This window comes from Delphinus delphis, chromosome 12 (genome assembly GCF_949987515.2).
Source record: "Delphinus delphis chromosome 12, mDelDel1.2, whole genome shotgun sequence".
In the NCBI taxonomy this organism is placed as follows: Eukaryota; Metazoa; Chordata; class Mammalia; order Artiodactyla; family Delphinidae; genus Delphinus; species Delphinus delphis.
In genome coordinates, this window is record NC_082694.2 from 69936741 (window position 1) to 69959968 (window position 23228).

Sequence of the window (23228 nt, forward strand, 5' to 3'; positions counted from 1 at the left end):
TCTGGTTTCCAAGCCCACCAGCTCCACTGAAATGGCTACTTCCAGGCTCCTCCACTTACTTGGTAAAGCAAATGGGCACTTTCAGTCTTATTTGATTTTTCATCAGCTTACATTGCCTACTGTTATTTCCTTGAAACTTCCTCCTCCTTTGATTGCTTTGAATTACTCTTGTCCTTATTCTCTCTTTCTGACCCCTGACCCCTCCTCCCAACACACACACATACACACACACACACACACACACACACACACACACACACACACTTCATCTCCCAGGAGTACAGGATTATTCATAAATCCTTAACCACTTCAGACTGTACTTTTAAAGCTTCTGTTCCTTTGTTGATGCCTGGCTAACTCCCTGTCAGTCTTCAAGATTCACCTTAAGTTTCATTGCTTCCTTCCAGCCTACTCCTACCTCCCCTCACTAGAGACAATCCTGTCCCTCTGTGCTCCAACAGCATCCTGTGCATACCTCTTCCTTCATACTTACATGTTGTGAAATTATGTTTTCTTATCTGTTTTACTGGACTATAAGTGCCTGGTGGGTAAGGACCACATCCGTATACTCCTGAACCTAGCATAATACCTAGTCCTTAATAAGCCCTCAGTAAGCTTTTGTTGAATTAAATTGATGGAAGGAAATAAAGAAATATTACGTTGCTTTTTTATATTGTATAATTCCATTTATATGAAATGTCCAGAGTAGGCAAATCTCTACAGACAGAAAATAAATTAGTGATAGCCAGGGAATGGGGGTGAGGAGGATTGGGAATAAGTATTAACAGGTATGGGGTTGCTTTTTGGGGTGATGAAAGTGTTCTGGACTTAGGTCATGATGATGGCTGCATAACATTGTGAATATATATGAAAAACCATTGAAATGTACCCTTTAGAATGGTGAATTTTATGTTAAGTGAATTTCATCTCAAAAAAAAAGGCAAAGTGGATTATTGGTGTTATAATAAAAAGAAAAGCACAAAATAACACATACATACTTCTTTTACAACCAAGGGAAAGACAAAGGAATATCATGAATTCGGGGTTTTTAATTAATGGGTTTTTATCATTTTAGGTAAAGCTGTTTCAAATTTAGTACTTTAAAAGGCATATCAGCCAGCACATTATAGCAAGTTGTACAAAGATAAAACTGTATAACTCTAAAGTTCTAAAATATAGTATAAAACTATACATTTCTACCATTTTATAAAGTAGGAGGGAACAGGTCGTTGTGTTACCAGGGTGGTTATTAAGGATAAGCTGTGCTCTGTTGGTGGGGAGATAATCATAAGGGCTTGATGTAAGCATCAGCACATTACTCATGTTGGATTTCTCTTCCTAGTTTGGCATGAGAATAGGAATAGGAAAGGCTAAAGGGATAATTTGAGAAGCAAGTGCTTCAAGTAGCTGGCAGCAAGTTCCCTCTTGAAAGCAGTAGGCAGATAATCAGGAAAAAGTGAATTAACAGCTTCTCTAGAGAAATTGAAATAAAGAATGGTGGCATTAAGATGGACTCGAGAGCCCAAATTGCTGTGAAGGAATAAGCCTTGCAAATAAGAAAATAGGTAAAAACCAAAGGGAGGATTAAGTAGGATAAAAAATTTCTTATAGGTAGTTTTTTTAAATCCCATCTTTGTACAGGCACTGCCCTTTAAATTTTATAAATTGCTAGAAGTAAAGGCTTTTCTTTTAGAAATGAAAGCCTAGGTGTGTATTAGAAGACATACTTTTCTCGTAAGAGAAGGCATCTGTGGCTGGGGTCCCTGAGGCGGCTGTAGCACTGTCCCCTCCCTGGAGAGGAATTGCTCTGGAAAGGTGCCTGAGAAGCTGAGGAGGAGCTGGACAGGGACAAGACAGGAGCGAGGTGAGGCCCCATGGGAGACCATGGCTGACAGAGATGTTCCCCAAGAGGCTCCAGTCCAAGGCAGGAGCCTCTTTTCATTTCTCTCTCCTTGTGGCTCCAATGAAGTACAGGTTTTGCAGAGCAGCCTTGTGGGTTGAGGCCACTTCCTTCCTGATCTGGGCTTTTCCTGTTGTCTTCCAGACTGAAAAGATGCTTCTAGGGCCCATCACAGGGCTGTCAGGAGGAATGCCTGGAGCTCTACCTTCACTTCCTGGAAAGGTCTAGATTGTTACTGCAATATCTGAGTCTTGGTAGGAAACATTTGAAATTCATTAGTGTTCAAATTGCTGATCATTTGAATTACTTTTGTTTCTATTTTATATGTTGACACCTTGATCTCTCTAAACCTGGTGAGGAGAATTCTCCCTACTTTATCTCACTGAGCGCGTCCCAAGCTCATCTGTGCTCTCCACACTGTTCTGACCAATATCTTCTGTCCTCACTCTGACAACAGAGTGCAGAGTGCAGACCAGTACTCCAGCCCTGGCCACCCACTCATTTCACGGAATTGCTCCTAACCTGAAGATGTAGGGTAGGAGCTGGTACCAGCGGGAGGGATGTACTCTGCCCTTAATGACTCTTGGGTTTTTATTTTAGAATGGAGATGCTGGGGAGAGACATGCACACATTACGAAACAGACCAGATGCATTAGAGTTTAGCATAAATCAGCCACTGTGAACGGAGAGGAGGGTGGGCTGGCAGCAGCATCGAACACCGGATGGGACTGTGGGGGACAGAGCAGGAGCTCATTTCCTACGTGCATTTTGGCTGTTAGACCTCTGTGCATGTGTTTTTAAAAAAAAGTAGAAAAATAATAGAAAAAAATAGTCAGCACTCACTTTTTGTCTTTAAATATTAAAATGATTCAAACTGGAAGAAAAAAAGACATCTATGTGGGTTTTTTTTTTGACACCTATGTGTTTTTAAAGACATATCGTATATTGCATCATATATTTATATATAATATATATATACATACATTTTAGCAGAAAAAGCATAAGGATGAATCAAATGCTGTCTTAACAGTCAAGGTCAAGACCAGGAAAATTTCCTCATCCCTCTATCTAGCATCATCATCTTCATCATTATCCATCTTAACTATCACATATAGAAAGGAATATACTTGATATCCATATACCCACCACCAGTAATTAACAGATGTTAATCTTTTGCCATATGTGCTTCATAGCTTTTTAAAAAATGTTTCAGCTAAAGCTCCAGCTCTTCACCATCTCTTTCCCATTTGTTCCCAGAGTTAGCCACTATCTTGTTATTGTTTATTATTCCTGTTCCTGTTTTATACTTCTATTACATATGTTCATATCCAGATTCAATATAGTACTGTTTTGTGCTTGTGTGTGTGTGTGTGTGTGTGTGTGTGTGTACTTAAATAGTATCCCGCTGTTCCTAACCTCTCACAATATTTTTTACACTCAATATTGTTTTGAGGTTGATCTATATCAATACATATAGATCTAGTTCATTTTCATTTCTGTGTGGTTTTAAAGTATGGAAGTAAAGCTATCTACAGTTTGTTTATCCATTCTACTACTGAAGGATATGAGGTTGTTTTCACTTCTTGGGCCATTCTTTAATACATTTCCTGTCTAAAATTTTGTTTGAATTCACAGACTCTCAAGAAAAACAATCTGAGAACCACGTTCAAGTAAAAACAACTTCTTTGTATATTTCTTTTCGTGTGTATATTTGAGAGCAACATGAAAAGTTGAGGTCATTTCATTTTTTAAAAAAAAGGAAATCTAACACTTTTTCGGTAAACAACTCAAAAGCAAGGTACATAGTTTGGTTCATTTTATGACCAAAAAGGGAGCCATAAGTACTTTCAGTCTCTAAATTACACATTTCTCAATTGTTTCAGGTTTTTTTTGACAAGCCAACATTGCTCTGATAATCCAAAATCAGAGCCACTTTAACTTTCTTACGTTGTTCGTTTGCTTACTTTCATATACATATATATTATATATATAATTTTTTTTTTTGGCCGCGCTGTGCTGCTTGCAGGATCTTAGTACCCTGACCAGGGATCGAACCTGGGTCCACGGCAGTGAAAGCGTAGACCCCTAACCACTGGACTGCCAGGGAATTCTCTTACTTTCATATATATTTTTTAATTTTATTTATTATTTATTTTTGGCTGCGTTGGGTCTTTGTTGCTGTGCACAGGCTTTCTCTAGTTGGGGCGAGCAGGGGGCTACTCTTCGTTGCGGTGCGTGGGCTTCTCATTGTGGTGTCTCGTCTCGTCTTTGTTGCAGAGCACGGGCTCTAGGCCCGTGGGCTTCAGTAGTTTTGGCATGCAGGCTCAGTAGTTGTGGCTCGTGGGCTCTAGAGCGCAGGCTCAGTAGTTATGGTGCACGGTCTTATTTGCTCCGCAGCATGTGGGATCTTCCTGGACCAGGGTTCGACCCCGTGTCTCCTGCATTGGCAGGTGGATCCTTAACCACTACGCCACCAGGGAAGCCCTACTTTCATATTTTTAATGTAGATATTCTGCTGTTGCCCAAACACAGTAGGCTCTTAATTGAATACCGAATCTATTTGGTAAGATTTTTCTTGAGCTCTGAGATAAAGGTCCAAACTAATTCTACCCAAGATACAAGGAGAGAGAGTGGTACCCAGCCTCACTTTTGACTTGGGTATTGTGTGGTTAATTTACTTCCCACTGGCAATTGTGACCCATGAAATGGCCTCCACCTATCTCATTAAACCAATTAGACTTGAGGAGGCTGGATTTTATCCTGTAAAGAATATTTTAAAAGGGAATAACTTGAGGGCTTCCCTGGTGGCGCAGTGGTTGAGAGTCCACCTGCCGATGCAGGGGACAGGGGTTTGTGCCCTGGTCCGGGAGGATCCCACATGCTGCGGAGCGGCTAGGCCCGTGAGCCATGGCCGCTGAGCCTGCGCTCCGCAACGGGAGAGGCCACAACAGTAAGAGGCCCGCGTACCACAAAAAGGGAATAACTTGAGTGTTCTAAGAATACTTGAGAATATTCTTAAACTTCTCTGTAATGCATTTAGAGAAGTGCTTTTTAAAACTGTAATAATAATGGTTATGAGTGCTACCTACATGCTACAAAGAGAACAGTGTTTTGTTTTTGTTTTTGTTTTGTTTTTTTAACATCTTTATTGGAGTATAATTGCTTTACAATGGTGTGTTAGTTTCTGCTTTATAACAAAGTGAATTAGTTATACATATACATATGTTCCCATATCTCTTCCCTCTTGCGTCTCCCTCCCTCCCACCCTCCCTATCCCACCCCTCTAGGTGGTCACAGACCACGGAGCTGATCTCCCTGTGCTATGTGGCTGCTGCCCACTAGCTATCTGTTTTACGTTTGGTAGTGTATATATGTCCATGCCACTCTCTCACTTTGTCACAGCTTACCCTTCCCCCTCCCCATATCCTCAAGTCCATTCTCTAGTAGGTCTGTGTTTTTATTCCCATCTTACCCCTAGGTTCGAGAACAGTGTTTTGAAGGAATGGATGTGGTTGCCATTCTCTAATTCATTTAAAGAAATGTTTAAAAACACATGTAATAAAGACGGATATAAGTGTGTTATGTGCATGCTACTTTGACAAGAGTATTATTTCAAGGGAACTGGAGTAACTTGAGAGAGAAGGAATTCAGGAAGATGACTCATAGGGTTTTATGAAGTCCTGGGAGCTCTCCCAGTTGTACGTGCACAGATTTGACCTTAAACAGCATACCATAAACTTTGAGAACTGCACTAAGACGTAGACCATCACCCAGGTACCAGACTGGCCACTGGGCGGCACATATACGCAGTAGATCTGAATAGCATCACAAGCCTTTGAAAAAAGAACTGGTATTGAAAATACAATCCACAGTAGATTGGTCAGAACTTGTGACCTGAACCAAACTAGGTCAATTACCTGCTAAAACTAAAATATCAGTATTTTTCATAGGATTTAAACAAGATCCAGAGTCTCATAACATAATATTCAAATATTATGTTCAAATATTATATTCAAATATTATGTCAAATTATCCTATTTGGTAGGATACAATCCAAAATTACATGGTATATGAAGAGGCAGGAAATCTCAATTCACATGGGAAGAAACAATCAACAGACATCAATGCTGAAATGACATAGATGTTGGAATTATCAGAAAAAGACATTGACTATTATAAAAATGTCATGAGGGGGACTTCCCTGGCGGTCCAGTGGTTAAGACTCTATGCTTCCAATGCAGGGGGTGTGGGTTTGATCCCTGGCCAGGGAACTAAAATCCCACATGCCAAAAAAAAGTCATGAATAAGTAGGAACACTCTTGAAATGAATGAAAAGATGAAAAGTCTCAGTGAAGAAACAGAAAGTTTAAAGAACCAAATGGAAATTTTAGAACTGAAAAATACAATAACCAAAATTTTTTTAAATGACTGGGGTTTGTATTAGTTTCTTATTGCTGCTGTAACAAATTACTACAACTGTAGTGGCTTAAAACAAAACAAACATAGTAACTTACAGTTCTGAGGGTCAGAAGTTTGAAATGAATCTTATAAAGTTAAAATCAAGGTGTCAGCAGGGCTGCAATTCTTCTGGGGACTCCAGGGAAAAATGCATTTTTTTTTTTTTGCCTTTTCTACCTTCTAGAGGCTGCCTACATTTCTTGGCTTATGGCAGCCTTCATCTTCAAAGTGCATCCCTCCAACTTCTGCTTCTGCTGTAGATTTCCTGTTTTTTTGTCTCTCACATTCCTGTTTCTGTTTTGTAAGGACCCTATGATGACATTGGTCCCACTCAGATAATTCAGAATAATCTCCCTATCTTAAGATCCTTAATTTAATTAACATTTGCAAAATCCCTTTTTGCTGTTAAGGCTACATATTCACAGGTTCTTGGGATTAGGAAGTAGACATCTTTGGGTGGCCATTCTGTCTACCACAGGCTCGGTAGCAGAATAGAGATGACAGACGAAAGTCAGTAAACTTGAAGATAGATCAATAAAAAATTATCCAATTAAACAACAGAGAGAAAAACAATTGAAAAGATGGGGGGCAGGGGGAGTCTGTGGGAAAATCCAAAAAAAAAGTCTAACATTTGTGTCATTAGAGTCCAAGAAAGAGAGGAGAAAGAATGTGATGCAGAAAAATATATATATTTGAAGAAATAATGGTTGAAATGCTCAAATTTGATGGAAGATATAAAAGGCTCAGTGAATCCAAAACAGGATAAATTTAAAGAAATCCCAGTCTAGACACATCATAACAGCTAAAAACTGAAACAATGAAAAACATCTTGAAAGCAGCTGCAGAGAATATGATATATTACTTACAAGGGAACAATGAATCGAATGACTGTGGATTCTGCATTAGAAACCATGAAAGCCAGATGGAAGTGGAACAACATTTTTTGAGTACTACAAAGATCATCTAATTTACCTCCTTCGTTTTGTTGATGTGAAAACTGAGGTCTGGAAAGATGAAGTGGTTGTCTTGAATCTCAAGACTCTTTGATCCCATATCTTAATATAATGACCATTTTTCCACTGTCAGAGTTTTCCTGGCTTTTCTCATGTGTTAATCACAAAATTTAAAAACTTGCCTAAACTAGCTCAAGCAAAAAGAGAAATAATTAAAAGAAGTTGTGGTCTCTCAAGATCAGGAGTGCAAATAAGCATCAAGAATAAATTAAAGTTGAAACGATGGACCCGCTTCATGTTTGTCTTTGTTTTTATCTGCACGTTAGCTTCATTGTTCCTTTGAGCTCAGATCATTTTCCCAGTTCACATGACAGAAAACCAATAGCTGCTGAGTCTACATGTTGGAGGTCCAACCTCAGACTCTCCCTAGGTCCAACTTCCCAAACTACACCGGAAGAGAAAAGTTGTTGGTGTTAGATGTGTACCAAGGACTGTCCTGGTGGGGTGGGGTTTGGGGGGCTGGACACCATGACCTTGTATAAAATGACTACTTCCATAGTAAACCTGTGAATCAGGGTGGAGGACAGTTTCTAGGAATTGGTTCAGAAAATAAGTGGAATATAGCAGAAACAATAGGTTTTCAGTACAAGTACTGGCTAATTTTTGTTCTTGGCACACAGTTCTCTAGGGCTTCTAACAAAGTGTTCAAAAGTATTTTCTGGGTTTACTGACTTTATAAAATCTACTTATGCGTATATTTTGACATTAGTTAAATGAAGTTTTTCAGTTTTCTCTCACTCGATTATTGAAATAAATCTTCTTATAATCAGTACTGCATGGTGTTGGTGAGGAATGCTATTCCTTTCTTCTCACATTTCCACAGAAAGTGAGGGAACTTCCGTTCCCCTTAAGGATATATAGTCTCTGTTTCCTCTCCCATTTCCCCAAGCAAAAAGTGACCTATCCGATGGGTAAGATGTGGAGAATAAGCTCTGAGTCCTCCCTCTTTTGGAGTGGCCAGTCCTCCAGACTCATTCTCAGCTCCCCCATCCCCACAAGGGAGACCTGGAGATGCCCGGCTGTGTCAGTGACTGGGTAAGTAAATTCTGTTCAAGGAGGATATATTGGGAAGTGCATCTGGCTCACATCCAAACCACCATCTCCTACTCAGCTTTTCCAGTAATGAAGCTAATTTTGATCTCTAGCTGTCTGACTCCTATGTCTGCTTTTCCATTAGTTACCTCTTTGCAAATCTTAACATGTAGTTGTTCACTCAGAGAAAATTGTTCTTCTTTCATGGAGTAATATTACCATCTTGGAGCCTTTTGTGATTTATATAAGACACCTCGTATTTTTCACATTCAAATTGGACATCTTGTCCTATATGGTTTTAGGATTTCATTTCATGCTTAGGAAGGCCATCTATACCTCCAAGTTATAAAATGATGCTCATAGATGGGTCTAAATAGATAGGGCATGTGCTTAATACATAGTTAAATTTATTAACATTTTGATATCCTGAATTATACATTAAAATCAGCAGGCTCATGACTTAGAGGATTTGAAATTTTTTTATCTTTAGAAGAAAAAATTCTGTTCCACTTCAATGTCATAGTCCTCCCCATAGGTTTCTTCACACACACACACACACACACACACACACACACACACACACACACGTCAGCATAAAACTTCTCAGAAGCCTTGTAGGGCTCAAAGGTAGCATCGGAAATGCCACGAGTTTCTTCAGCTTCTTTAAGTGGTGCCCTTGAGCAAATACTTTAACACAAATGCTGTAGCAGGGTTTTCTGAACTATCTCAGACAGCAAGTATGGGATCTCATTCTAGGATCTAAAGTTAGAGGCTTAAATCATAGGAGATCCGAAATTATCACTACTCTTTCTGAATCACTTTATACCAACCACTTCTTAAAATTTTTTGATGTCAGAAATATCCTTTGTTTTTATGAAGACATATATAGCACCTGGATTTTTGTTAAAATACTTCTTATTGTCATGTATTTCACAGGTCATACATTTTATGGCATCAAACAATTTTAAACATACACTTTCTGTATTAGAGCTTTCTGCCTCAGCCAAGAATTAGCTGATTAGCTCTTACTGAAACGGTGCTGCGTCAAGATTTCCAATTGGGCAAATAGCTGTACATTTTCCCCTCCTCTCTGCACACTGTCCCACTGGCCCTGACACTGACCAAGGCTTGGTGGCAACCAGAAAAAATACTATATTCCATAATAACTGTCATAGTCTTTGTGCCCAAATCTTATTTTGGCAAATGCACCAAGACACATGTAGTCCACAACACCACTGAATCTCTAGGAACTAGCATAGCGTCTGACACCAGCGCTTAATATGTATTCATTTAATGGATATATGAGTGAATGGATTCACAACAGAATTTCTTTAAATTTTCTGTACTCCTATGACATTGAAAATATAGTTCGATTTATTAAATGGGAGTTATACTATTTGTAAGGAACATATCCACAGACCCATAATCATGGCAGTTTCCCAAACTTAATTTCTGGACTACAAATTTGCCTCCAGACTAAGGTTTCAAATTCTTAATTGTGGTCTTCATGGCCCTTCACAATCTGACGCATTCCTACCTTTCCAGCCTCATTGATCATTATATTCCTTCAAGAGACCTTCCCAGAAAAACCAAGTTTAAATGTCCCTCTTGGTGCTTTGTATCACCATGTTGCATATCCCTTATATTAATAATGTAAAATTTGACTTTTTTGTGTATAGTTTGAGACGGAGCCAAACAGGTTTTTTATGCATGTGGATATCCGGTTGTGCTATTCTCCCATTAAATTGTCTGGGCACCATTGTCAAAAATCAATTGACCATAAATGTTAGAGTTTATGTCTGGACTCTCAGTTCTATTATATTGATCTACATTTCTATCCTTATGCAAACACTGTCTTCATTATTATAGCTTTGTAGTAAGTTTTGAAATTGGAAAGTCTAATTCCTCCAACTTCTTTCTTCATTTTCAATATTATTTTGGCTATTCTGAGTTCTTTGCATTTCCATATGAATTTTAGAACCAGCTTGTCAATTTCTGTGAAAAAAGCCAGTTGGGATTTTGACATGGAGATTGTGTTCAATCCATAGTTAATTTGGGGAGTATTGCCGTCTTAACAGTATTAAGTCTTCTGTTCCAGCAACATGGAATGTCTTCCCACATATTTAAATTTTCTTTAATGTCTTTGAACAATATTTTCTTTTTTAGTTTTCAGTGTACAAATCTTGCACTTTTGTATAATTTATTCCTAAATATTTTATTCTTTTCGATGCTATTGTCAATTGAATTGTTTTCTTAATTTCATTTTCAGATTGTTCACTGCTCGTGTATAGAAATACAATGGATTTTTGTATGTTGATCTTGTATCCTGCGACTTTGCCGAACTTGTTTCATTAGCTCTAATAGCTTTTTAGTGGATTCCTTAGGATTTTCTAGATATAAGATCATGCCCTCTGTGAATAAAGATAATTTTACTTTTCCTTTCCAATCTGGATGTCTTTTAGTTCTTCTCTCGCTAATGGCCCCAGCTAGAGCCACCAGTACAATATCTCTATGATCTCTTTTGGCTGCTCACAGGTCTTCTTTAGTTCTTGTAAATCTCAGCTGTGTTCCAAATGGTCATATTTGCTGAATTAAGGACTTCTAGATAAGTAAGGTATTCATGAGCTGGCTTTCCAAAGGACTGCTTGATTCTTATGCGTACTTTCCATAAACACCTATTTTCACGTTATATGCATTTCCCCTCCTCCTCAGGAAAAGAAATATCCTTGAAGACCTGTCTTCCTTGTGGAATCAAATTCTATCTTATATTATTTTAAATTTATTTTTTTAGCCAGAAGGTCCTATTATTCTATATTTAAATTGACCTATCTTTTCCTCTCTATCTAGATTCCCTAGATTCAGAGTCAGAAGACCTGGCTTTAAGCTTCAGCTCTGCCATCAATGAGCTGTGTGACCTTTGGCAAGTCATTTCCCCCTTTGGCTCCTTTTCCTCTTCTGTAAAGTGAGAGTTGAAGTGGTTGATATATAAATTCAGGTCCCTTCCCATTCTAATAAACTATCATTTAATAGTTCTAATAATTTAGTGCCATGTCAGGTGGAAAGAGAACAAGAAATGAGGATTCAATTACTCAGCCATGAAAAGAAACTAAATTGAGCTATTTATAGTGAGGTGGATGGACCTAGAGTCTGTCATACAGAGTGAAGTAAGTCAGAAAGAGAAAAACATATGCCGTATGCGAACATATATACATATAAAATCTAAAAAAAAAAAAAAAAGGGCTTCCCTGGTGGCGCAGTGGTTGAGAGTCCGCCTGCCGATGCAGGGGACATGGGTTCGTGCCCCGGTCCGGGAAGATCCCACGTGCCGCGGAGCGGCTGGGCCCGTGAGCCATGGCCATGGCCACGGAGCCTGTGCTCCACAACGGGAGAGGCCACAACAGTGAGAGGCCCGCGTAGCACAAAAAAAAAAAAAAAAAGGTTCTGATGAACTTAGGGGCAGGACCGGAATAAAGACACATGTAGAGAATGGACTTGAGGACACGGGGAGGGGAAAGGGTAAGCTGGAATGAAGTGAGAGAGTAGCATTTACATATATACACTACCAAATGTAAAATAGATAGCTAGTGGGAAGCAGCTGCATCACACAGCAGATCAGCCAGATCAGCTCGGTGCTTTGTGTCCACCTAGAGGGGTGGGATAGGGAGGGTGGGAGGGAGACTCAAGAGGGAGGGGATATGGGGATATATGTATATATATAGCTGATTCACTTTGTCATACAGCAGAAACTAACACAACATTGTAAAGCAATTATACTCCAATAAAGATTTTGAAAAGGGCTTCCCTAAGACCTAAATAGACATTTCTCCAAAGAAGACATACAGATGGCCAAGAAGCACATGAAAAGCTGCTCAACATCACTAATTATTAGAGAAATGCAAATCAAAACTACAATGAGGTATCACCTCACACCAGTTAGAATGGGCATCATCAGCAAATCTACAAACGACAAATGCTGGAGAGGGTATGGAGGAAAGGGAACCCTCTTGCACTGTTGGTGGGAATGTAAACCGATACAGCCACTATGGAGAACAGTATAGAGGTTCCTTAAAAAACTAAAAATAGAATTACCATATGACCCAGCAATCCCACTACTGGGCATACACCCAGAGAAAACCATAATTCAAAAAGACACATGCACCCCGATGTTCATTGCAGCACTATTTACAATAACCAGGTCATGGAAGCAACCTAAATGCCCATCGACAGACAACTGGATAAAGAAGATGTGATACATATATACAATGGAATATTACTCAGCCATGAAAAGGAATGAAATCAGGTCATTTGTAGAGATGTGGATGGATCTAGAGACTGTAATACAGAGTGAAGTAAGTCAGAAAGAGAAAAACAAATATCGTATATTAACACATATATGTGGAACCTAGAAAAATGGTACAGATGAACCAGTTTTCAGGGCAGAAATAGAGACACAGATGTAGAGAACAAACGTATGAACACCAAGGGGGGAAAGTGGCAGGGGTGGTGGTGGTGGTGTGATGAATTGGGAGATTGGGATTGACATGTATACACTAATATGTATAAAATGGATAACTAATAAGAACCTCCTGTATAAAATAAATAAAATAAAGTTCCAAAAACATTTTCAAAAATTCAAAAAAAAGGAAAAGGGCTTCCCTGGTGGCGCAGTGGTTAAGAATCCACCTGCCAATGCAGGGGACACGGGTTCGAGCCCTGGTCCAGGAAGATCCCACATGCTGCAGAGCAACTAAGCCCGTGCGCCACACCTACTGAGCCTGCATGCCACAACTACTGAAGCCCACGTGCCTAGAACCCGTGCTCTGCCACAAGAGAAGCCACCACAATGAGAAGCCCGCGCACTGCAACGAAGAGTAGCCCCTGCTCGTCGCAACTAGAGAAAGCCTGCGCGCAGCAACCAAGACCCAACGCAGCCATAAATAAATAAATAAAATAAGTTTATATTTAAAAAAAGATTTAAAAAAAAGAAATAAGGATCATATGGGATAAAAGTCTAAGCTACCTTTATTCTTTAGTAACCTATTAGTTTACATAGTAAAGGAAGTTTTAAGATAACCTGTTTGGATACAGTTAAGAGAAGCCTAGACCTTTGTTACCAAAGACTCTACTGACATGGCCTGGAGGGCTCAAAACACAGAGAAATGGAAAGGGAAGTTCCTTTGCCCAGGGTACAAACTGGGACCTCAGAAAAGCTGCCAACAGGGATAAAAACTTACTGGTTTCAAATTATCATTCTGTATATAGAGGGATAAAGGCCAATAGCCTTATGGTTGACCTTGGATTTGGGAGTAAGCAGGTGGCAGCAATAAGTATCTGTTTGTCTGAATCCCACACTAGGTCTAAGCCTGTGGGTGCTTCCAGACAACCAGTGACACCTGGGCAAAACTGAAGGCCTCTGTACCTGGCTGGTCCTTAAGAAAGAAGTTGAGACTGTAAGATTTGATTTTTTTATTAAGATATTTTACCATTAGAGAATACAAAATTTAAAAACACAGAAAAATAGAAAAAACATACCAAATCCTACCATTTAGTGACAACTACTGTTAATGTCTTGGCGTATTTCATCTATTGATTGATTCATTGAATATAAATATTACTTAAGGCCTGTGGTGAATGGTGCTAGGCCCTGGGGAGCACTGAGGTCAACACAACAGACACTTTGTTGATCTGCAGCATCTCCTTCCAATCTCTTCCTGGGCATTTTTTTGTACATGCAGAAACGATTCAAACTTCTCTAAAGTTACAGGAACGGTCTAAAAATATTGTATAAGAAAACTCACTTCCTTAGTTCTGTTCGTTGTTTTATATACCCTGGACCCCTCAACTTTCATTGAATCAGGAAGATGTTATCTCTCTTGTTCTTCTCACTTGTCATGAACTCAAAGGGGTTAAGATGAATAGGGTATCAATTAAGAAAAATTATGTTTCGGGAGTAGAATCCTTAGGGGTTTCTCCAGCTCCAGCTCCATCAACTTTCTAATGTTCTCTGAGTCACTTTTTCCTTCAGTGTTTCTGCTTCTAGGTGGAGCCTCTTCTGTCCAAGCAGTCTGTCCTTGCATCTCCTAACTGGAGGCTACCACTGCTCAGTCTCTGCCCAGCACAGAAGCAGCTCACCTCCAGGGGTCTCAATCCCACCTCTTTCTTCTGTCATTCCTGGTCCTCAAGAGGCCCTGTTGAGCACTGCCCAGGTCCACTTGGCTCTCTGACTGACCCCCTTTGGCGACAGTAGCAGATGCTGTTGGTGTCCATCTGAAACCACCTGCAGCTGCAGTAGACAGTTTCCAACTTGCTGATAGTGCCCCACCCCAAGCACCTGTGTCTTCTCTCTGTAGTTCTCAAAACAGATTCTTCACCGTTTTCATTTTCGGAAATCAATTATTTACAAAGTCTTTGCTCCCATGCATGTATGTGCTCTATATGTTTGCTATTCTTTCAGCAGTGACCTTAGCCAGGGGTGGTGGTGAAAGTGGAAAGGTATTGAGGCTAGATTTCTACCCTAGGTGGTGTGTGTGTGTGTGTGTGTGTGTGTGTGTAAATCAGCTCTTTTTTTCCCCCCCCTTTTTTTTTTTTTTAATTTGGCCTCACTGCGTGACGTGGGATCTTAGTTCCGCAACCAGGGATTGAACCTAGGCCCCACAGTGAAAGCACCAAGTTCTAATCACTGGACCACCAGAGAATTCCCATCTTTCTTTTTTTAATTAAAACAAAAAGCACGCCTATGGTTAGAAAACATGTATATCAAACAGCACACAGACCCATTCAGACTCTTAGTCTCATCCCCAGAAGCAACAACTAGTGCCAGATTTCTGATGTATTCTTCCAGAAATATTGCAAGTATAAAAAGCACAAGTATCTAATATAGATTCTCTTTTTTTTACATAAAGGAGAGTATAATATACACTTTAAATTTCACCATATATATTGGGATTCACTCCAAATAGAGCTATTTTACTTTTTTTCCCATAAAAATGTTCTGTTGTTTGGAAATGCCACAATTTACTTAACCTATCCCTTTTGGACATTTGGGTTGTTTAACTCATTTGCTATCACAAACAACTCTGCTTTGAACATCCTTATATACATATTTTGTATAAATACACTTTTGTCCACACTGAAGATTATCAATATCTTGTCTTTTGATAATTGATAATTTGATAAATAAAGAATATTTTCTTATTTCAATTTGCATTCCTTATACCTTAAGTTGGATGTTTTTATATGTTTATCAAACTATTGATATTTCTTTTTCAGTAAACTGCCTATGTTGCAGCAAAAATAGAAATGAAGTTTTCCCTCCTCTGAGAACAAGGAAAATAAAGGGAACAGTGAACAGGCTAGAGAAGAAACATAACCTGGCCTGAAAGAGTTAATCACTCCTTGGTTTACTTTAACTGTCACTAATTTGTAGTAACTAGATTTGTACTTTACAAAGCTAACCTCACTCCCTGGCACTATGTAATTTACATTCGTCACCTATCACCCCTAACTGTGTGAGTTACATCCAGTGCGTCTCACTCCCTATTATGTCCTGGCACTTACATTCTATACGCCCCTCATAACAAATCACCCCCTATAATTTTCGCATTTCAGAAACAAAGTCACTGGCCGATAAACCAGAGGCAAACGGACACAATTACCAGACTGCTTGACCCCAATTACCAGGCGGCCTGACGCCAGCTATGACTGTTTTGAAATAATGCAAAGGAAAGGAAGAATGCAAGACCTTTGATCCTTATCATATGCTCCGGACTACGAGCCCCACATATAAAATCTTCCCTGTTTCCCAAGGAGTGGAGGCACAGTTGTTGAGGCGCTAGCCTGCTGTGTCTTCCCTTCTCCCTGGCAGAAAGATAAAGCCATCTCTCTCTTCCTCCAATATCTGTCTCCGTATTTCTGTTCGGCCTTGGTGCACAGGGAAGCCGATATTTCGGCAACACTTTTTCCTGTTTTTGCCCATTTTCTTAATGATGTGTAAGATAAAAAATTCCTGTGTTAATATTAGCCCTTTATTCAATCACCGTCCTACAAACATGTTGTCTTTTGCCTTTTTAACCCAACATTCTTTTCACCCCCAATTTAAAACTTTGTATACAGTCTAATTTATTTCCTTTCTGGCTTCTGGGTTTTGTGTTGTGTTTAGAAAAGCCTTCCTCACTTCAAAATTATTTTGATAATTTATCCCGGTATTTTTCCAGATTCTTTGTTACATTTAAGACTCCAGTCTATCTTGAAATTATTTTAGGATAGCAATCAGCTCTAATATTTGCCTTTTCTAACCTTGGCTCTTTGATCAATGACCCAGCTTCCCGGGAGTTCCAGAACAATCCAGATTTCCCAGATCCTTGGGGATGTGACTGTACCTGGCTTGATACATGGTTGGTTGTGACCTAGGGCCCCCAAGTCCTCTCCTGCTCACTGAGTGCTTGGCCCAGATCCCAGCAGGGAACCTGGGCAGGCCTCTCTCACCGGGGCGTGTGGGCTCCAGGTGGTCCCACAGTGACCTGGACGTGCATTTGACTGTAGCATGGGCTGTAGCACTTCCTCTGTAAATTCCTCTGGCTCCCTTCCACTCTTCCCTCCCATCCCATCTGTGCAGGGCCCTGCCAGCTCTTCTCTGAGGAAATTTGCATCATGCAGCAGCGGGAGGCCTCTTGAAGACTGCTTCACTGAGCCATGGTCTGCTCGGCTGCCCCTGTGCTACTCCCGGCCATGACTCTCCCTCTGGTGGGATCACCACTTGTCCGAGAGTCCCAGCCTGTGAGTAAGACTGGGGTGAGGGAAGACCCAGGGAAGATCTGCAGAGGTAACGACAGGGGCCCCTGGGTGTGAGAGGCAGCAAGATGTGGGATGAAAGGATGGATGGAGGCGAGAGGGCTGGAGGGAGAGGAAGTAATGTATTTTTAAAAAGGCTGGTTTGTTATAAGATCTCCGAGAGTTCAGCCTTATTTTTCAGGGTGTGGGGATAGCTTCTGTTTCTTTATTTGAATTCCCGTGAACACCAGCGATGCCTGCTGCACTCTGGATAAAGGCTCTTCCAGTCAGGCTTGCAATTTAAAAACGAAAATAAAAACTTTCCAAACTTGGGAACCCTTGGCGTAGACGACAGGAGAGAATCTGAGGAAAGGCAGCAGAGTTAGTTTAGCACTTTATGATTTGTGTTTTCTCCCAGGTAGATATCTCTATCTCTAGCCACATCCTTATCTAGATCAATATCTGTTTTTAGACTGATCTCCTCACCCACACACAGTTTTGAGAGAGGGAGGAGTTGGTGAGGAAATAATTTACAGGCACCAGAGACTAAGGTATTGCCTGCCACTCACCCTCATGGCAATGCCTATGGAGGGAATAAAGCCCCCAGGCCTCTGGGCCGCAGGCAGCTCTGCCCAGCGCCCCCAGCCCCCTCTGGAGCTCCAGACCCAGCCATTTCAATTAGCCTGGAGGCACGGGGATGGGTACATTCAGGAAGGAATTAAGCAAAGCATGTTGACTCTCCAGGGTGTACCTGGTTCCTGGGTTCAGGTGGGCTTTGCCGGCCTGGGCGGGATCCCTGGTGCTGCATCCCTGCACCTCCTACCAGAAGCCTGCTTTCCCCTCCTGAGGTGCCCGCTTGATTCCAGGCAAAAAGAGGAGATTCAAAGAGACCAAGTCCTTCCAGATTAGCCAGGCGGGCACCGGAGCGGCTTGGGGAAGAAGGTGTCCCCGGGAGAAATGCGGAGTCAGCTCTCCTCAGAGGTCTCTCCCCTGTGCTCTGTTCCAGGGACAGGGTCAGGCTGGAGGGGAATCAGGGCAGCAATTGGACCAAGAACGTGGAGCAGGTGGTGAGTGGACAGACAGGAGGAGGAGGGGGGAGGGGGACGGGGAGCCTGGAACGAGGCAAGGAAAGAAAGAAAGGTCTGGAAGAGGGCACAGCCAGGGGGCTTAAGTGGGGTTAAGAGAGAGACTGGGTCTGGCGCTGGTCACACAGGTCTGAACGCAGTTCTCTAGCTGTGAGGCCTTGAGAAGATCCTTCCTTTTAGAGAGTCTTGCCCACGGAAGGGGGTCGTTGGGAGGGTGATATGAGACAGCGCGTGTGAAGGCACCGTAGCTGGATGAGTAGTGACCACCTTCCTGGGCCCTGTCTGCACCTGGACAGGCTATGGGAGGTGCGATGTGCTCTGCTTCCTGGCGGGGACAGCGAGGTATGGGGCCCAAAGGCCACAGGCCCGTAGCTGCCTCTCCTCTCCAGCTGTCCCCTCTCCTACAGAATCGGTCCTGGTCTCCGTCTATGTACAGCTGTACTTTTCAAGTGAGCGCCAGCCGGCGGCACTCTCTGGGCCCATGACTCTCCCCACCGCCTCGGCTTCCTCCGCCCCAGTAACTCTCACTGGCCTCAGCCTCACAGCCGGTGGGGTGGCGGGAATTCTACTGACCCCTGCTCCTCAGTGGCTCTTAGCTGCTTGCATGGGAAGGGGGTTCAGAGTGCAAGGAGCCCAGCCCTCCCGCAGCCCCCTCGTCTGAGGTACTGTGAGCCCCTCCCTATTTCTTGGAGGGTGTGTGTGGCCCAGCTCCTTCCTCACCTCCCATCAGACAGACCTCCCCCTCCTGCCCCACATCCCATCTTCTAAACTTTGGCAGAGGCCTAAGGGGAAGATGACCACGGGCCCGGGCCTCGCCACTGCCACCTCTGATGCCTTTGCCCCACACGTGCTGATGCTTTGAACTCAGGCTGAGAAGGCGGTGCCTGTGACCTTGGGATTGCTCCCGATACCCAGCCTCAGAGCCTCACAGGCATCAGGCGCTGGGCTTTCCCGGACAGCCTGCTCACTTCTTATCCCCCTTCCCTCTGTCACAGAGTGCGATGTCACCCACAAGGGGTGTAGCTACTGTGCTTGCCTCTCCGGGTACCAGTGGAACACCAGCGTCTGCTCCCATCACCAGCCCTGCCAAACCCCCGTCAAGCGCCGGCCTTGTGGCTGCCTTGTCTTCGTCCCTGCTGAAGCCGGGTACTGCCAGCTGCTGCCACCTGGTGAGGAGGGTTGGGAACGTGAAAACCAATGGCCCTGAGTGAAAGGAACCCTCTCTGTGTTTTTTTCTCTCTGACCCCCGTATCTCTGCCAGCTAGTGGCTCCTCTGGGTGAGAGAAAATGCCAGGCATCATAGCAGAAGATCACAGGCCCTGCGCCTGGGACAGGAAGAGGGAGACTCCAATGAACAACAGGGCTCCGAGACAGGTGGACAAAGAGAGGAAGTTCCCTCCCTGGGGGAGGGGGAGTCCTAGGACAAAAAGCTTCCCCGTTTGGTTCCCACTGACAGTTAGGGTCTTCCAGGCTGGATTGCGGCAGCCACACTCCTCCAGGGACAAAAGAGAACAGAAAATGTTAGGTGGGGAGGGAGGGAGGAGGGATGGGCTTCAGAAGATGGGGAAGGAGGGAGAGCTTAGCTGCCTCAAGGGCCGCAAGTTCCTGCTCTGGGGGTCCTATCTTTTGCTTCCTGCAGTCCCCGCGGCCCTGAGCCTCAACTCCTGGCTGCAGACGCCTGGCGACACCCTGAACCTGACCCTCCTCACAAGCCAGGAGACCACCAACCTAAACTGGTTCCTGTGGCCCACAGGGAGCCCCAGCCCCATCCTCCTGCGGGCAGGGTCACGTGTGTCCTTGACCTCCAGCCGGAACCGGGCTGTCCTTAGCATTGTCAACATCTCCCATAAATGGGCAGGTAGGCCACCTGTCCTTCCCTCCTCTCTCCTCCCCTTCTTTTTTTCCTCCTCCCTCTCCTTCTTGTCTTTTCTTCTCTTCTTTTCCCTTATCTCCATTTATTCACTCTGGGGAAACTAAGGCTAAGAGGCCCATTGATGTGAAGAATTATAATGAGAGAACGCTGAAAGCGTGGTCTCAATTTCAACTGAGAACAGATGCAGGTTTTTCTTCACGATGTTGAAATGGCAGCAGGTGGTGCAGGAAGGGCATCTACTGGGGGCAGAGAGGTTCACCTTAGGATGCATGGCTACAGGCTAATAACAAAGGGTCAGGATCTCGTCTTCCTCCTAGAAGTCCTTTGGGGGACAGGGATCTTTCCTGCTGGGGTTAAGCTGAGGCTGGATGGAGAGGGCAGACCCAGGGTGTGGCTGGGGAAGCAGCAGAGACCCTGTGGCGCAGGTGGGGGCCAAGTGGCCAGGAGGTGCAGCAGGTGTGTGTCTGCAGGTGAGTACTTATGCTGCTTTGAGGCCCGGGGATTCAGGTGGGAGCTGCACCAGATGGTGCGGGTGCCCCTGCAGGTGACAGATGTGGCTGGGCTCCCAGACCAGCTCTCCATCTCCTGTGCCACCTCCCCTGGCTTCCAGGTGAGCTGCTGCATCCCCAGTGCCCACCTGGGCTACATGGCTTCCTGGAGCCCCAGAGACGGCAACGAAGGTATGGAAAGGGGCTGGTTGGCAGGGCTCAGGGGAGAGGGGGCAGCTAGTTGCCCCCAGGCAGCTGGCTCTCCAGCTCCCTGGAAGCAGAGGTTGCAGTTCAACCTGGGCGTTCAGGGTCCAAGTCCAAATCTGTTTTTACCCCAGTTCTGTTCATACAACAATAAGCACACGTGTGTAGACAACTTTTGCATAATGCTTTCATTCACACGATCTCCGTGAACTCGCACGATATTATTCTGTGAGGTTCATTTGATGATGGTCCCATTTTACAAACGAGTTCACTGTGGCTTCAGGGCCTGGAACTAGTAAGAGACGCCCAGGGAGGGTCCCCTTCCCCCCGGATCCAAGCTCTTCCTTCAGTAGTTTGATGCCCACATACAATTCAGCTCATCTTCACCGCTTCATCCACTTCTGAAATTGCTAGAGAGATCGCCGAGGCACCTCTCAGACCCCTGGGGTCTCGGTATGTCCCAGGCCCATTGACCGTTCCCTTCTCTTGTCTCCCCCTCAGCCTCCTTATTCAACACGCCGGACTCCCAGTGCTTCGTGCTGGCTGTTCAGCGCTGCCCTGCAGCCGACACTACGTGCACTTGTGACCTGCAGAGCCCGGGACTGAGCCCTCTCAGGGTTGCCGTCTCTGTCACTGTCATCCAGGTACTTGGGGCTTGGGGTGCAGGTGGCTGACCTCTCACCTGCTCATCCTGGGAGCTGCTTCCTCATGTCTCCCTGTGCTGGGCAACAGGGCCAGACCCCACACACTGCATGGGTTTCTGCCCAAGGAAAGGCTCGGGCTAGACTGGGTTGCTGAGCCTTCCCTGGTATCATTTTCAGATGGAGACAACACCGCCCTGAGGACTCTTCAACTATTGCCTGGAACGTCACCAAGGCTGGCCATGTGGCACAGGCCCCGTGTCCCGGGAAGAGGAGGGGCATGGTGAAGAGGCCTTGTAGGCCTGAGGGGGGCTGGGGGCCCATCCACAGCAGCTGCACGGACACGGGGCTCCTGGCCTTGCTTCTTAGAGCCCGGGTAAAGCTTCTGACCCTGCTGCCCACGTGCCCCATCCTCCACGACCTATCCCTTCCTCACTCAGGACCCAACTTTAGAGTCCTTTCCCCTAGAGACCCAGCCCGAAGGGTATTCAGGTTCTCTGAACTGGAGCCCTGGCGGAGCCAGGAAGCAGGTGTGGGCCCCTCAGAGCGGCCAGAGCTCTCATGGCAGGGAGGGTGCAGGTCCCAAGCCTTAATCCCAGCAAGGGTCTGCCCCACAAAACTTGGTGTCAGTTTCTTCCACGTGGCTCGCTCCCCTCTCTGCTTCTGGCTCCCCTGGGACAGGGCATGGATCTGGGGAGAAAGGAGCTGGACTGGGGAGGAGGTGGCCCCTCCTTCTTCAGGGCTCGCCCACGCCCACCCCCCTGCTGTCTTATCTGCCTCAGCTGCTGAGGGCAGGCCAGGGCTGGCCTGTGGACCAGGTACCACAGACCTTGGCTCAGCTGCTGGAGCAGGCAGTGGTGGTGACCCCACCCACCGACTCATTGGCACTGGTGGCCACCATGACAATCCCGGCCAAGGTGGTAGCACGTGCCAGAATACAGCTCAACGGCAGTGCCCTGGAGGTGAGATCCTTGAGCCACATCGGGGCCAGCTGGGTAGTGTGGGCTGGCAACTCTTCCCCTCCGGGCATTTCTGTCCCTCTGACATCACCATGGGCTGTCAGATGGCAGACTCTTCTAGAGTCCAAGTGTCTGCTCCTCTGGTCCATTTCTCCTCTTGGATACCAGTCTCCAAGGCCACGGAGTGTGGAGGAGGCCTGATGCTGGGAACACATGGGAGGTCAAGGAAGGCAGGGAGGGGTGTGGAGACAGGAGTTCAGAGGCCTTCACGCACATGCAGATATGCGGATATGACGTGAATCCCCCCGTGCCCACACACAAGGCACCTACGTGGAGATACTCAAACGTACTTGGCTTTGCTGGACTCACCTAAACCAGCTCTCAGTATAGGCATCCGCTGCTGACCCAGAAGCTGCAACCAAAAGAATAATCGGGGACAATGACACTGCACTGCACACCCTTCGTGTCTGGGAATATGCATCACACGGGGGTGCAGACGTGCAGGTGGCCTACTTCAGAACGCGTGCCCTCTACCTCTGGGCACCATTCCTAGCTTTACAGACCTGTAGGGGTCCCCTTAGGACCTGGGTGGCCTCAAGGGATGGAAGGGGGAGAAGGGTCATCAGACGGAGGGGTGGGATGTGCACGAAGGGCCACATACTTGAAGATGCCCCAGCGGTTAGCTCAACAGCCCTCCATTCTTCCTGTCCAGAATGCCTTCCCCAGAGGAGATGGGCACAGCTAGAAGCCAAGAGAAGACTGGGGTTTTAGGGCAAGCTCTCCAACAACAGAGAAAGCACCCCAGG

General features: G+C 44.4%; 1 protein-coding gene across 1 annotated transcript; it reads left to right on the forward strand.

Moving 5' to 3' along the window:
• Positions 1–17094: 17094 nt before the first annotated feature.
• On the forward strand, positions 17095–22623 carry ADGRF3 (adhesion G protein-coupled receptor F3). Its single transcript, XM_060026332.1, has 10 exons — positions 17095–17178; positions 18179–18239; positions 18665–18805; positions 19253–19426; positions 19870–20115; positions 20601–20810; positions 21324–21466; positions 21608–21612; positions 21650–21839; positions 22246–22623. Exons 1-10 carry the CDS (start codon positions 17095–17097, stop codon positions 22621–22623), a joined length of 1632 nt encoding a protein of 543 aa, XP_059882315.1.
• The last annotated feature ends 605 nt before the right edge of the window (positions 22624–23228 follow it).

What these genes read in the sequence shown, in the direction of transcription:
- ADGRF3 (XM_060026332.1), top strand. Translation starts at nt 17,095, where the DNA reads ATGGTCTGCTCGGCTGCCCCTGTGCTACTCCCGGCCATGACTCTCCCT. An exon ending in CATCTCCCATAAATGGGCAG is followed by an intron (nt 20,116 to 20,600) that starts GTAGGCCACCTG and finishes GTGTGTCTGCAG; the next exon opens with GTGAGTACTTATGCTGCTTT. An exon ending in CCTTGCTTCTTAGAGCCCGG is followed by an intron (nt 21,840 to 22,245) that starts GTAAAGCTTCTG and finishes TATCTGCCTCAG; the next exon opens with CTGCTGAGGGCAGGCCAGGG.